We start from the raw sequence: 15024 nt of genomic DNA, 5'->3' as shown, positions 1-15024 counted from the left end.
CTAGACCACATTGATTCCAAACTTGAAAAGGGCCAAAAAATTCAAAACACAAGAAAGTGTTGTAACTAATCAGCAAACTTCTTGAAACGTGTCCTCATTTAACTTTCCTTTGAGGGGGAGCAGATTTCTTAAGTTAGAACTAGTTCAACATCTGTTTTTACTATTATTTTGCTATTTATATTTACTATTACCCTAATGCAACTTCATTTCAGTACAGCAGGTCATATGGCACTTAGCTGTGATGTAGCCATGGAACAAGATGTCCAAAATACACTTGAGGAGGTGGAGAAGAATTTAGGTCATGTTAATTACTTGGTTAATGCTGCTGGAATCAACAGGTTAGTTTTATGTTGAAAGTAAGAGTAGGGTATGCATTCTTGTTGAAAGGTACTAAATATACTGAGAGAATAATTGCAAAAGTAAACACATTGTTAATGATTCTAAAAATGAATTGAAGTGTATCTGAAGACTGTGTATTGTGGTCAGTGTTGTTGTAGCCAGAACAACAGATGCAAAACCTGTAGACATATTACTGATCAACATCCTCCGCAACACATTTTTCAAGATCCATGGATCTTGTACATGCACTAAATATCCCAATAACAACTGTGGGAGTGAAACAAGATAATCACTATGCTCTCAAATGAACTCTCACAGAAAAAATAAGACAAAAACACCATATCACCTGTGGGTGAACAATTTTCACAAGACAATTACTTTAGGTATGATCTCTCAGTTTTCATTCTCAAAGGAAACCTGCATAACACTTTCAAAAGATGAGCCTGAGAGCATAAATTCATAACTTTGCTAGACACCAAAAAACATGAACTGAATAAAGACACTGAATTTATGGCTTATTACAACAATCTGTAACCCTTCCCTCCCCCACATGACTTGAGAGGGGCCAGCAGTGCAAGTAGGCCAGTACACCATACTAGCAAGCCATTTATAGCTGGTATGGTGTACCAGAAAGACACAGCAGCAACTTTGCCAGAGGAGAGGGCTGTGGGGATGCGGGGGGGGGGGGGGGGGGTGTGAGGCTAGTGGTTCTGCTCACTTTCATGCTAGGAGGGGCAGCAGGGAAAGGAGCAGAATGCTAGCAGTTCCTCTGGTGACTGTACCGCCCCCAGCCCTATCTCAGGAGGGCTGCTGCTGTAGTATGAGGAAGGATGGAGATGCAGCTGGGAGTTCTGCTCCTTTCCCCACTGGGAGGGGCAGCAGTGGAGAAAGGAGCAGAACGTTGGCAGCTCTTCTGGCCACTGTCCCTCCCCCCCCCCCCTTTCCCAGCCCTGTCTCTGGCACAGCAGGAGGAGGCTAGAACCCTGTAAGCCCCCCCCCCCCAGATAACATGGGATGGATATAGGGAGGGGACGGTGAGAGCATGGGAGTCCCGGGCTGGAGGCAGGGCGGTGAGGAGTCACATGCGGAGGTCACGTGCCCCCACTTGGTTGGTGCCCCCCTTTCCCTCCCCCGTACTGGTAAGACATGGATTTTACTAGCACCGTTGAGAGGTGCTAAGGGGCTATTTCTCCTTTAATAGTCGCTTGAAATATGTGTTGTTTAGCATAAGTAGTTAATATGTTCCACTTTGTGTTTTAGCTGCGACACTCAGGATATGTCTACACTACAATTAAATACCTGCTGCTGGCCTGTGGGTCTGTAAAAAATAAAATACACATTAGGGCTTGGTGTGGAGCTTGAGCTTGAGGACCCTCCCTAGTGTCCCAGAGCTCAGGCTCAAGCTATACCACAATTTTATGGCCTTGTGAGCCTGAGTCAGCTGACATGGGTCAGCTGTGGGTGTCTAATTGCAGTGAGGACATACCCTCCGAGTCCACTTCCTAGACCTGAAGAATAGCTCTGTGTAAGTTCGAAAGCTTGTCTTTCTCTTCAACAGAAGTTAGTCCAATAAAACATATTACTTCACTCTCCTTGTTTTTCTGTTGTACTCAAAGATATATTATTTTCAATGGAAGTGAAACTCCAGTACAAATATATATATAATTTCCAGTCTCTTCGTGGCCAAAAATAAATTGATCCATTAGAAATTAGTGTTTGACAGTCCTCTGAGCTAGAACATTTGACCGCTTGTCATATACTATCAGCAAAATGGCTGATGTGGGCCTTATGTCTTATTCCTGTACATAATTTTTCAGTGTTACCAAGAACAGTGCTAGTATATGTAGGGTCAAATTCTTCCCTGGTGTAACTTGATTCTGGTCAACGGAATTTGACTGGGGATGACTTAAACCAATTTTTCAGGGTGTTTTTTTTTTTTGACAGGGATGGCTTGTTGCTGAGAACCACATCTGAAGATATGGTATCCCAAATTAACACTAATCTTCTGGGAACGATGTTGACATGCAAAGCTGCTGTAAGGCATATGCTTCAACAGCAGGGAGGTGCTATTGTTAACATAGGTGAGTCTACACCTTAGGCAAGTTGAAGGTGGTTAATTATATTTCATTGACTTTCTTAGACACAGTCTTAGAAATTTTATGTTAAAAGGTATACCTCTAAAAACGTGTAGTAAGAATCCAAAATTGAAACACAATTGTAGGAAATGCATAATGTCCTGAAATTAATATTTTATCATTGGGTCCAGTTACTCGTAGAGGGGCATAATCAAATAACAAATTCTGCACATATCATTTTGAAAATATTCTGCCTATTATTATTATCTAAGCCTGGAATGCACTTCAAATGATTTAGACCTCTGTGCCCATTTGAAGCTAATTGTAAGATGAAAACCAAATTTGCCTACAACTGAAAAATAAGATATTTTCCCCAGTGTATTTACCTGTCACTATTCATAGCATTTGGTGTAAAGTTAGCTTGGTTGTTTCGTCTGGACAGTCTGATAGATTTCTCTGTTTGTGAAAGACAGGAATATGTTAAAGAATTAGGAAAGTGTGTGTGTGTGTGTGTGTGTGTGTGTGTGTGTGTGTGTGTGTGGGTTTTTTTTGTTTTTTTTTTTTAAAACCATAACAATTGGGAAGAGGATTCAAAGGCAGGTATAATGTTTTATATTACTTTTAATTAAAAAAAAAAGACTAGATTGCAGTTTTACAGTGCCTTTTTAAAGCAGTCCACAAGTAACACACACTATGAAAGGCTGAAGGAGTATTATATGTTTTTTCAATTATGATGAATTTTGTGTGTGTGTGGTTAGCTTTTTTTTATTCCTAGTCCTGCAAACCCTTATACAATCAAGTAACTTTATGCACGTGTGTTTTCTCATTAAACTCATTGAGTCACTATTTTCTTAGCCTTTCTTTTGTGAACACATTGTTCCTTTTTAAACCTTTTCAGCAACCTCTGAATGTAAACACAGCTCATGGCCATGATAAATAAAGTCCTTATAAAACCTTTAGTCTGCATTTCATCATGCTTTTATAATCTTCCCGTAACTTCTGCCAATTATTGCAAGCGTTATTCTTAATTAAAATCAAAATAGAGAAAGGCATGGCTTTTTTTTCTCTCTAGGAGGGTATTATTCAGGGAGCTTTGCCACAGACTTACCAGTATTATAATTTTCTGGTGCATATTTGTATGAACTGTACATAGATAGCTGAGAGATTTGCTCTCATTGATAAGTTAATATTCAGGAAGCAATCTTATTTTCATTACTTTAGTTGTAATCTTAACTGTCTCTCCAATAGTTAGGCATGTATTCAAGGGAAAATTTTAGTTCTAACTTGCAGATGGGGATGTAACATGCATATCGAGCTCTCATTGCTGTTATTTAAAAGGATGGTGATTAAAAGTTCTGACTTCAGTAAAGCCACAACTGAAGTTGTAAAAGATTAAATTTAGCCTGTCATTTGGCCTCTGTTTGCTCTTCTGTTTGTTTTAGGAAGTATTGTTGGACTCAAGGGCAATTCTGGTCAGAGTGTGTACAGTGCCAGCAAAGCAGGATTAGTTGGATTTTCACGCTCTCTTGCTAAAGAAGTAGCAAGAAAGAAAATTCGAGTCAACGTGGTTGCTCCAGGTTAGTTCATGATTAAGATACTAAATCTCTGTACATTGTTTGTGATTACTTCAGTTACAGATCAGCAAGGTTGGAACAAAGAAGCGCTTACTATTTGCTTATTGTACTCTGAAAGTAAGAAACTATTTATAAAAGCACACTGATGGAAAAACACTACTAAGTAGCAGGTTTTAGGCTAGTTTCCAAACAGAATGGTAATCTTTTATTTTAAAAGTTTTCTTAGACAATTTTTTTTGTCTATCTTATTACTTAGCCCATTTTTACATATGAATGTGCTTAAGGGAATAAATGTGTGTTCCTTCTTGAATATCTAATTTAATTTTGTTTGCTTATCTTTTGCTTCTGTGAACTAACCCTGTGTAGAAAAGGAAATTTAAGAAATGCTGCATGAGGAGGAATTTCTCTTTTATAGGAGATTCCTTTCTATATCTACATTGTCCTTAATGTTTCAGACTCTTATTAGACAAAAGAAAATGGATGAGAGAGGGCGCATTGTACTATTTCCTAATGGGACTGATCTTTCAATTTCTTAAAGGGCCATATAGTTGTATGGGGTAGAAAGGGGTCATTTTAAATTGTTGGATGCCAAATAATTGTATTATTATAAATTACTAAAAATGTTTAGAGAAACTAGAAATAGTAAGACAGTTCTTACTAATTGTTTCTCTTATTGCCAACTACAAGGTCAGATTCTTTACATACCTTTGGGTACACCATAATTGAGATCAGGAAAAATAATCAAGCTATTGATCTTGGCTATTTTGTTAAAGAAAGGAAAAGAAAACATTAAACAAAGCAACACAAGTGACAGAACCCAACTAATAAACCGGTTACAGAACAGACTAATGGAAGTATGTCTCTCTCTGGAGAGCTTTGAGCAGAGTTACGTCTCTGAGAGTGGACTCGCCTTTGGTGTGGTGCTTTTTTCTCTTTATAAACTGAAACTAAGGCCCTATTTCCCAAAATTATTATGAAACCAGACTTAGTCTGTGCTTAGAGAACAAAGAATGTTTGTGTTCTTTACAAAATAATTTCAAGAACAGGTGTATCCTATTTGGGGGGTGGGTGGGTGTGTCTGTCTATATTTATATATAATAAAAATCATTGATAACCGAAACATGCTATCATTGGGCAGAGTAAGCAATTTTCACTAAATTCCATGAAATCCAAGAAAATATTTAAATCACTTAGAAGAAACCATTTAAGGAGCTGTCTTGAGACTGGCCAGTTAAAAATCTTGTATCCAATTAAATCCCACTGTTTATTTACCGATGTTTAGTCCCATTTCTTCTCCAAGAATACACAGTTTAACCTTTTGGTGAATAACAAGAGAAACTATTAATATTTTAAGTTATTGCATTTCACTATTCCAATAAAATAGTTTAAAATCTAATCCTTTGGCAGTGTCTTAGTTAACTTTATCTCACCATAGTTGAAATCTTGAGGAGGTTTTCTTGGGTTGGGTTTCTTTTTGAGTCTTTTGTATTTTTTAGCTGCTGTGGCAGCTTGCTTGTAGAGGTGGACTGGATACATTGTGTAGTGCTTGCTGTTTTTAAGCAGGGTAGAGAGGATGTGTGTGAGGGGTTCTCATTTCAGAGGGGTGGTTTGTTTTTTTATATCTTCCTATTTCCATGAAATTATAGGACAGTAAGCCTCTTTCAGACATGTTTAGATTCAAAGTTTGTTGCTGTCTCTTTCATTGGCACCCTGCTTTCAGGGTTAGATTAGGTGACACCTTTAGCTCCTGAATATGCAGTCTGCTTAATGAATATGCAACATTTCTCTAAGTGCCTTTGTTTTTCTTGGATGGCAAAAGCATCAGATAACTTTAAAAGTTAAAATTAAAATTAACTTTTTTTTTCTTTTATTCAGTCCATTTTCTGAAATTTTCAGTTTTATTAGTTTTGACAGGAAACGAAATAGTTTTCAAAAAGCCCAAACATTCCTGTCAGGGTGGATTTGACTTAAATCATTAGTTAGGAAGACTCAATTTAATCATGGATTTCTACATAAAAGTGCATTCTTGTTGGTTGTTATAACCTTAATACATATTCTTCACAACTCAGAGATAGATGTAGGTTTCATTTTAGAAGGTACACACTATACATTTTTAAAGGGATTTATTTTGAAAACTTTTCAGATTAGTTATACAGCTATATTAGAAAGTGAATGATTGTTTGGTTATTTCATTTACCAAAAGCAATCAAAGCCGATATTTATGAAATCATTGCATGGTGAACTATCTCCAATTCAACAGGTTAATCATTAATATTTGGAGGATTTTCTTGCCATGCTGTATTAGTAGGAGAACATCAACAGACAAACATTTAAATTGTTTTAATTAACTAAAACAACAATTCTGGATTTTTTTTCTTCAACAGCAAACATATAATTTAACAAAACAAGCATATGAATTTTTGAATTTAGTCAAACATTCAAGTTTTTTAAAATCAGATGTTGTATTTGTTAAAATTGTTTTTAACTAAAATAGTTGAATTACAGTATATACTCGTTCATAAGCCGAATGTTTTTAGTAAAAATGGGAAGCACCAGAGAAGGGGGTCAGCTTATGAACGGTTATAGAGAGGGAGAGGTGGGACACAGCCCCTCTCCCCAACAGAGCTCCTGGAGCAAGGAGAGGCAGCAGAGACAGAAGGGAAGAGGTGGGGCCAGAGTCTCTGCTTCTGGCCATGTTGCTCCCCCCCCAGCCTCCGAAGCAGCTGCAGCTGTGCGGCTCGGCCCTGCCCCCCAGAGCAGGCTGTGGCCACGCCGCACAGCCCGCCGGAGCACGCTGCGGCCGTGCCGCCCGGCCCAGCCCTCTGGAACATGCTGTGGCCGCGCCACCAGGTCAGGCTCGCCGGAGCAGGCTGTGGCTGCACTGCCCAGCCTGCCGGAGCAGCTCCAGCCAGGTCAGAGACATCCTCCCCAGACCCTCCCCAGATAAGGTGGGAAGGGATGGGTTGGGGAGAATGTGGGAGTCCCCGGCTAGGGATGGAGTCATGTGGGGAATGGTCACAGGGGTTACTCCCCTGACTCCCAGCTTCTCTCTCCCCCCCCCCCCCCCCCAAAAAAAAAAAATTTCCCCACCAGTTACTGTCCCGGCCTGTCAGGGTAAGCAGCTGGCGCGCCAGGACACTTTGTTTACTTAGGTTTACCTCTGTGCCTGCGGATGCTCGAGGTAAACAAACATCTCGGCCCACCAGCGGCTTATCCTGATGGCCCGGGAGCCAAAGTTTGCTGACCCCAGAATTATAGGGTCGGCTTATGAATGGGTTATAAAAATTTTCCATTTTTACTTATCCATCGGGGGGGGGGGGTTGGATTATAAACGAACTGGCTTGTGATCGAGTATATACGGTAAATATTAAAAAGAAACCCAACAAATTAAATTGACTGTCAGACAGGTCAACATGAGAAACTTAAAATATTGGCTTCTGCATCTAACTCAGTCGTCTTCACCTTCCCAGGGTTGTGAGTTCAATCCCTGAGGGGGCCGTTTAGGGAAATGGGGTAAAAATCTGTCTGGGGATTGGTCCTGCTTTGAGCAGGGGGTTGGACTAGATGACCTCCTGAGGTCCCTTCCAGCCCTATTCTATAAATTCATTTTCCTGTTCATAATCTAGAAAAGAAAAACAAGCTTTCCTGCTTTTTCAGGTCCCAAACGATTTCTCAATTTGGAATGAATTAGTCCAAAGGAAGAAAATATTCTTTCTACACGGGCAGAAGAAGCTATTGCTGTTAAAAGTGAGATTATCACTTCTACTGTCTCTGAATCCAAGTGCTTAAGTGACTTCCACCGCTTCACTGGTGTGACTTTGTTTAAAATATCATCAGCAAACATATATTTCTTGACTGGTTCACCCTTAGCTCTGAAGTTTATTATAGTTGGCATTATGGAGGGATGATTGCTGGATGTCCATATCATAGCCAACTCCTCTTTTTCAGCAGTTAAGGTTTGACCCTGGTACTGCGTATTGAGAATATAGTGCTTGTCCCATTCACTGTCATTGCATATTTCTCTTTTCACTCAGTTCCTTCCAAATTTCAACAGCGTCAACAATAAAACAGCTATTTCCTTTCAAGACTACAGAAATAGGCTTCAGGGTACTCAGCATGTGTTCAACATTTCTCTTAAGACCAATGTTGAGAACTTTGGCTGTGACAGTGCCATCTGTTTTTTTTTCACAATTTTGTTCACAAACTGTCATCAGATTAGGCCAGTTCTTGATACAGTACTCAAAACAGTCCACTACTGAGTTCCATCGCATGTCTTGTGAGTGAGCTAGCTTGGTTCCTCCCACTTTTTTCAGAGCAGCTGCTGCAAAGTGGTTGTTACAGAAGTATTTGCAATTTCAACAACATTAGCCTTTATTTCTGGAACACTGAAGTCTTGAGCTAGGAGGTGCATCAAATGAGCACTGCAACCGTATGTTATTAGCTTGGCACTCTCTTCTAAATAATTTCTTCTCATCTTGGATACATTTGCAGCATTGTCTGTGACCAAGCTGCATACTAGACATTTTATTTTTTTCCCCACAGTTTGTTATAGCTTTTGCTGCTGCTTGTAAGTATTCTGCTGTGTGTGCATTTCCTGTTGTATCAATTGTTTCCGTAAGGAAGACATTCCCTTCTTCTGTTGTCACACAAGCACATATAACAGGATCATTGTGGACATTGGTCCACCCATCAAGATTCAGGTTAACAATTTCACCCTCTAGACCTTTTGCACACTGCTCAATTTCTCTTTCATATACTTTATCCAACAATTTGCCTGCAACATCTGCTCTGTTGAGTAGACTATATCCTGGTCTTAATGACTGAACCATGTTAATGAAGTAATGAGTTCTCAATCATACAGAAAGGAGAGTTTGTTGCATAAACAAATGGGGCAATTTTTTAATCAATTACCTCTTTTTGTAATCTGCTGGTTCTCATCACAGTTATCTATAGTTGTTTCTGGATGATGGAGATTTTTTTTTTCTTTTTGCTACAGGTGATATACTGTGGCTATGTGACATAGAAGACGTGACTGAAACATTATTATTGGCAGATAACTCTGAAACTATAGAAAATGATGGTACTCTTGAAGGTGGATAGTCTTCAGAATCCTGTATGTTGAGGATGGATTCTCCTAAACAAAATAAGCCAATGGAGTTATTTAATTATTATTACCATACTGCTCATTTAGTATTACTCGTTGCATTCACTGACGCTCAGTACTACTTAAAAGGTGAAATTGTAAAAGGAAGATCTGCCTATTTTAGCTATTTATTTTTTATCACAACTGCATCTAGAGTAACTACTATATTATTGCTCACACATAAGAATTCAAGAATCGTCCAGAAGGAAGACAGGCAGTCGTTAAGAAAGAAGTATGAAACAAAAAAGTTTACCAACCTGAAGATCCTGCATGTTCAGACATGTTCCTTTCATCATCTTCAACGTAGCTTCCTCCTGAGAAGGAACACTTCTCTTGATGTTTCATTCAGGCGACTAGGCCTTGCATTTCTTTGTTGCACTGTTTGCATTTTGCATGCATGCCTGTCTTACCCACAGGTAAAGGAGCTTCATTAAAATATTCCCAACCTGGGTCTCTTTTATGGCCTGCTGCCATTATAGGTTTTCCCTTCTATTGAGAGAATGGTATGGTAGATCTCAAATCAATGAAGGCTACACTCAGAAAGACCTCAAGACTTCTGGAATATGCTGCTCAAACAGTTTCACTTTTGTTTCTACTGCCTGTCCCTCCCTTCTCACATTTATCGCCAGACTTCTCCTTGTCCAGATTTATTCTGCCCTCAACAACCTTCTATTCATTGAACTTTTTGAAACGTTGCACGTTTAGAGAGAGATAAGGGATTGACTCTGTGTACACAAATTTGCAGAGGGATGATACCGTTTAGGTCTGGTTTTTTTTTTTTCCTCACCTTTATTTATTTATTTATTTATTTAAAACCATTTTTGCTGTTAACAGGCATGTTATCTCTGGAGACACAAATCCACTGATTGAAAACTGCAAAACTAAGCATCTCTGATGGTATCTTCTAGACTGAGCACTGAGTCCCATTGGGTAGATAGAAAGATCAACCTAAATAATCTATACAGAAGCCCCTGGAACCCGATAAGATTGGGTCCCGAATCCATGAATTATTGGAACTCATTTACAAAACTTTTCTTAAACATTACATGAATAAATTGTCTCATACTATAGAATTAGAATTTATAATTCCTATTCTGTGATGAGATACATTATAGCTCAAAGATATCTTAATTAAAACTATCTTTAGATAGGTTTTTCCTCAAAGCATTTTGTCAAAAAAAATTATTTACATATTTTTTATTTTTTTTTAAATTATTGATTTTTATCCACCCTTATTCCTGTTTGTGTTATAACTGTTTACAGATTTTAAGTTAGTTAAATAATTCTGATAGTCTAAGCTTAAATAATTATTTAAAAAGTCATTGGGTTTTTCCCCCAAAATATAAGCATGTCAAAAAGGTGATTCTTCTTGTCTTCCTAAGATAGATGAGAGAGTTGCTTGAGCAATGCCAGTAATTTAATGGGAAAAAATAATTATATAAATATTCTATACTTAAATGGCTTCTCAGAATAGTAATTAGTTTAGCAAAGTCATTAGATTCCATGTTCGTACACAAAACATTTTACCATTTACATAGCAATGATATGGGAGCTTTGCATTTAGCTAAAGTATTTGCAAATCTGTGTTTCACAAAAGGGATTTGCCATTTCAACATTAAGAAATAAACAAAAGGTTTGAAACCTTTCCAGCTGCACATGTTTTTTCTAGAAGCTATTCTGAATAAAATTTTTATAGTAACTATAACATTCATTTCAGTTAGGATATTTATAAACTTCTTTGTGTGGGTTTACTTAGAGGTAGCCCACTTTACCTCTGCTTCTTATACCTTTTGATAATTACTCCTTAGGGAATTATGCAACAAAAAATAAATTACCATATGTACTCGTTCATAAGCTGAATTTTGTTGGTAAAAAAGTAAAGCATTAAAGAGCTGGGGTCGGCTTATCAAGGGGTCTACCCCAAAATTTGACTATTTTAAGCTCTATCGAATTGAATATCTTAATACGTTGTCGTTTTGTTTACCTGGAGTGTTCGCAGGCACAGAGCGGTTCGCCGTTCCTAGCCAATGGGAGCTGCGGGAAGTGGGAGCCAGCATGTCCCTCGGCCCGCTCCGCTTCCTGCAGCTCCCGTTGGCTGGGAACGGTGAACCAGGGCCACGGGGTGCTGAGGGCCTTCATGCCTGTGAACGCTACACCTAAATAAAACGTCCCGGCCCCCTCATGGCTTACCCTGGCGGGCCGGGAGCTAAAGTTTGCCAACCCTTGAAATACAGGGTCGGCTTATGAAAGGGTTATACAGTTTGGTTTTTTTGCCATGTTTACCTATCCATCTTGGGGGGGGGGAGGGTCAGCTTATAAATGAACGGGCTAATGAATGAGTATATGCAGTATGTGCCAAATTAAAAATTCTGCATGCAATACTTTAAAATTCTGCCAAATTTGTCATTTTTTATTTGTCAAAATAACACACTATAATTACATCAGTTTCAATTATTTTGGTAATTTATTTCAAAATACCTGTCAGCAAGTATGTCTGTAACAATGCAGACAACAAAAAAGATTCAGGAAATGTTTTTAGACAAATAGATTCCTTACTAGGCAGATTAATACATAACTTAGAGTAATGATTCATTTAAATGACAGTGCAGAACTGTATTTCCTGCACTCCTCAGAAGCAGTGCAAAGGCTTGGGGTGGTTGGAGGGGGCGTTAGGGGTAGCAGAGGAGCTGAGGTAGAGGGAAGTAATTACTGGGAAGGAGCCCGGGTGTGAACTTGGACAGTAGTTGGGTATTGTTCCATACTTTTCCCACCAGGTTTTTTTGGGAAGGGATTGTTAGGGAGTTTCCCTCACATGCAGACCCTGGCTGACCCCTAGCCTCTCCCATTCAGTCAGGCACATCTGCCTCGTGTGTCCTTCATCCTCTGTCCACATGTCCATCTACCCCTAATCAGACATCCTCTCCTCCCCACCCATCCTAGAGCTACCTCTCCCCAAGCCCTGGACCTGCTGCAGTACCCCTCCCCCAGCCCCACCCAGCTCGGGCCTGGACCTGCCGTGGTCAGGGGAGCGGCACCTCTCACCCCCAGCCCAGCTGCTGCTTTGGGGGGGAAAGAGCTGGTGGGGGAGTCCTCTCTCTCCCCACTGTGGTCCCGGGGAGCCTCACTGCACCCCAACCCCCTCAGCACCACCCCAGAGCACGCAATCCCAGCTGGAGCTCTCACCCCCCGACACCCAAGCTCTGAGCCCCTTCCCACACTCCAAACCCCTCAGCCCACCCTGCAACATTAATTTTGTTAGGTGTACCAATATGGAGGTGATGTGTGACACATCACCTCTGTATTGGTGCACCTAACAAAATTCATTCCGCACATGGTTGGGGAAAAATTAGAGGGAACACTGCCCTGCGCCCCCTCCCCCTGCTCTTATGTCTCCGAGCCTCCGCTCAGCTACCCCCTCCACCATCCCAATGTATCCCTGTACCTCTCTGTACAGTGCAAGCTCATTAAATTAGTCCGCTTCTCAATGTGGGGAAGATGTGCAACAGCTCTTGCTAACAAAGCCAAGATTCACTGACAGTTCACTTAAAAACACACTGGTTAAAATAAAACCTAAAACAAGTTTATTAACTACCGAAAGATAGATTTTAAGTGATAGCAAACCAATCAAAGCAGGTTACCTAGGAAATCAAACAAAATTGCAATCTAAGTCTTATACAAACTAGATAGATTTGAATGAGCAAATCTCACCCTGACTGATGATACAAGCAGGCTTGCAAATTCTTGAGGCATAAGTTGCATATGCTTTGCAGCTTGGGGTCTCCTCCCCCATTCTGAGTCCTTTGTCTTTTGGAGGTTCTTTCAGATGTTGAGTTGTGGGGGAGTAAAGACAAGTCATGATGTCACTCCCCACCTTTACATAGTTTCTCTGTACATCAGGAACCCCTTTTTTCCAAATCAGGTTCCCAGCCCAATTTGTGGAAAAATAGAGGTACCAAAATTGAGTTCAGTATTATATGGTCTAGTTAAATGCTCTTGCATTCCTTGCATAGTCATAGCAGCCATTATTCGTAGACTAGTTAAAGCGTCCCTAGGTGAGGACAAGCATTTTCCCTGGCCCATTGTCTTTGCTGATGGGCCATTCCATTTGAATAGGCCATTGATGATGTGCTGGCTAGCCTGAATGCAAACAAACCTTTGGGTGTTACCCAGGAGTAAACACATTTGAAATACAAATACATAGTCAATATTTGTAACTCTAGATACAAAAATGATACATGCATACAAATAGGATAATCATATTCAGCAAATTAAACCTTTCCATACACACCTCACATGACACGTTTTGCACAAGATGCATCATAATTGTGTCATAACTATATCATAATTATACCACAATGATGAATATGGGGCAGTGTGTCTCACTATACATAATGTGTTTTCGAGGATCAGCTTCTGAAATCTCTCTTTATTGTGAAAAACCTGATATGGTTAAGTTATTACAGGTTTCCATTGATATCAAACCACTGTAATATATGTTGATTGCTGTTGCAGGAGGGGGTGTGTGTGCATGCATACAAATACATATATATTACTCCTGGGGAAATACTGCGCCACTGCGCAGGTGCAGAATTCATGCCCCACAAATTTCTTTGCTTCCCCACAGAAAAATGATTTTCTGACAGGGAAGCTGCAAGAGCAGTCACACGCTACTCCCTAGCAGTGCAGGTATATTGGAGCAGCCGGCCGCGAGGTAAATCAACATGGGGCTGGAGACACCCCAGCCAATGGCTCCTACCCTGAGCTGGGATCAGCTGCTAGTCCAGCTAGGTTGGAGGCAGGAGAGGACTGGACTTATTCCCCTGCAAGGAGTGGTTGGGGCTGTGCCAGACCCACCACCAGAAACCTCCCCTGCTTCCTGCCCCCATAGCTCCTCAGTTGCAGGTGAGGGATTACTATATGGGGAGCTGCTCCCCCATGTACCCAATCCTCCTGCATTGGAATCTCCCATACCCAGACACCCCCGCCAAGCTTCACCCCATACACTCAAAACCTCCCTAACCCTCCATATCTGAACTCCACCCCACTGAACCTCAACGCCCTGACTCCAGACCCCCTGCCTCCAGACCTCTGCCCCTAACCCCAGACCACTCCACATTGAGCTACCTGCACTCAAACCCCCATCCTGATGAGCCCCACATCCATATCCTGATGCCCCTGACCCCAACTAGCTGTACCCAGACCCCTCCGCTGAGATCCAACCATCTTCACTTGGAAGCCCCCCAACGAACCTCTGTGAATCCAGATCCCCCCACATCTAGACCCCCCCACTGAGATCGTCCCACACAGAACCCTCTCACCCCACACTTGGATCCTGCCTGGTTGAGCCAGCCTGCCTGCCCCACACTTGGTGCGCCTGGCGATTTTCAGAGTTCTAGGGATTTTCTGGGGCAGGTCCAGGCCTTGTGTTAGGTCAGAGTAGGGTGCAGCCTCACCGCTGAGTCCGTGTCTCAAGGGTGGGTGGTGATGGGGGACTGCAGGGTGATCTCTCACCTTCGTGCAGCCAGTGGCATGTGCTCCCCACTGCCATGCTGGAGCCTCTGCATTTATTTATTGACAATACTTGCAAAAAATTAAAATATGGTGCGCAGAATTTTTAATTTTTTGGCGCAGAATGCACTCAGGAGTAATTGTGTGTGTGTGTGTGTGTGTGTGTGTGTGTACACACACACAAAATGTATTTGTACTGAGATTGGATTGATTCTCAGTGAAATAACTGTTACGTTTTTTCATAAACTTACTTTACGTTGGATAAGGATAGGACTCAAGGATCTTACAGAGCTACTATATCATACTAGGATTTCTTCCGGATTTCTACAGCTACTCTCATCAATTCTGCTTACATTTTATGTCACAAACATTTTTTTTCTCTTAG

General features: G+C 40.7%; 1 protein-coding gene across 15 annotated transcripts in view; it reads left to right on the top strand.

Moving 5' to 3' along the window:
- The window catches only part of CBR4 (carbonyl reductase 4), a 110349-nt gene that overhangs the window by 21662 nt on the left and 73663 nt on the right, over positions 1–15024 (top strand). For 11 of the 15 annotated variants that reach the window (XR_010601400.1, XR_006172598.2, XR_010601401.1 and 8 more), the window contains 3 exons: positions 218–338; positions 2284–2420; positions 3857–3991. Coding sequence is in view for 9 of the 15 variants with exons in the window: in XM_024111118.3 (XP_023966886.1) it covers positions 218–338; positions 2284–2420; positions 3857–3991 (393 nt within the window). In the remaining 6 variants the exon portion in view is untranslated. Of the gene's footprint in view, positions 1–212; positions 339–2283; positions 2421–3856; positions 3992–8984; positions 15019–15024 lie in introns of those variants that run through there. The other 4 variants (XR_010601402.1, XM_024111116.3, XM_005309741.3 and 1 more) reach the window with 3 other exon arrangements.

This window comes from Chrysemys picta, chromosome 5, assembly GCF_011386835.1.
Source record: "Chrysemys picta bellii isolate R12L10 chromosome 5, ASM1138683v2, whole genome shotgun sequence".
Classification (NCBI taxonomy): domain Eukaryota; kingdom Metazoa; phylum Chordata; order Testudines; family Emydidae; genus Chrysemys; species Chrysemys picta.
This window is presented reverse-complemented; position numbering and strand designations above follow the sequence as displayed.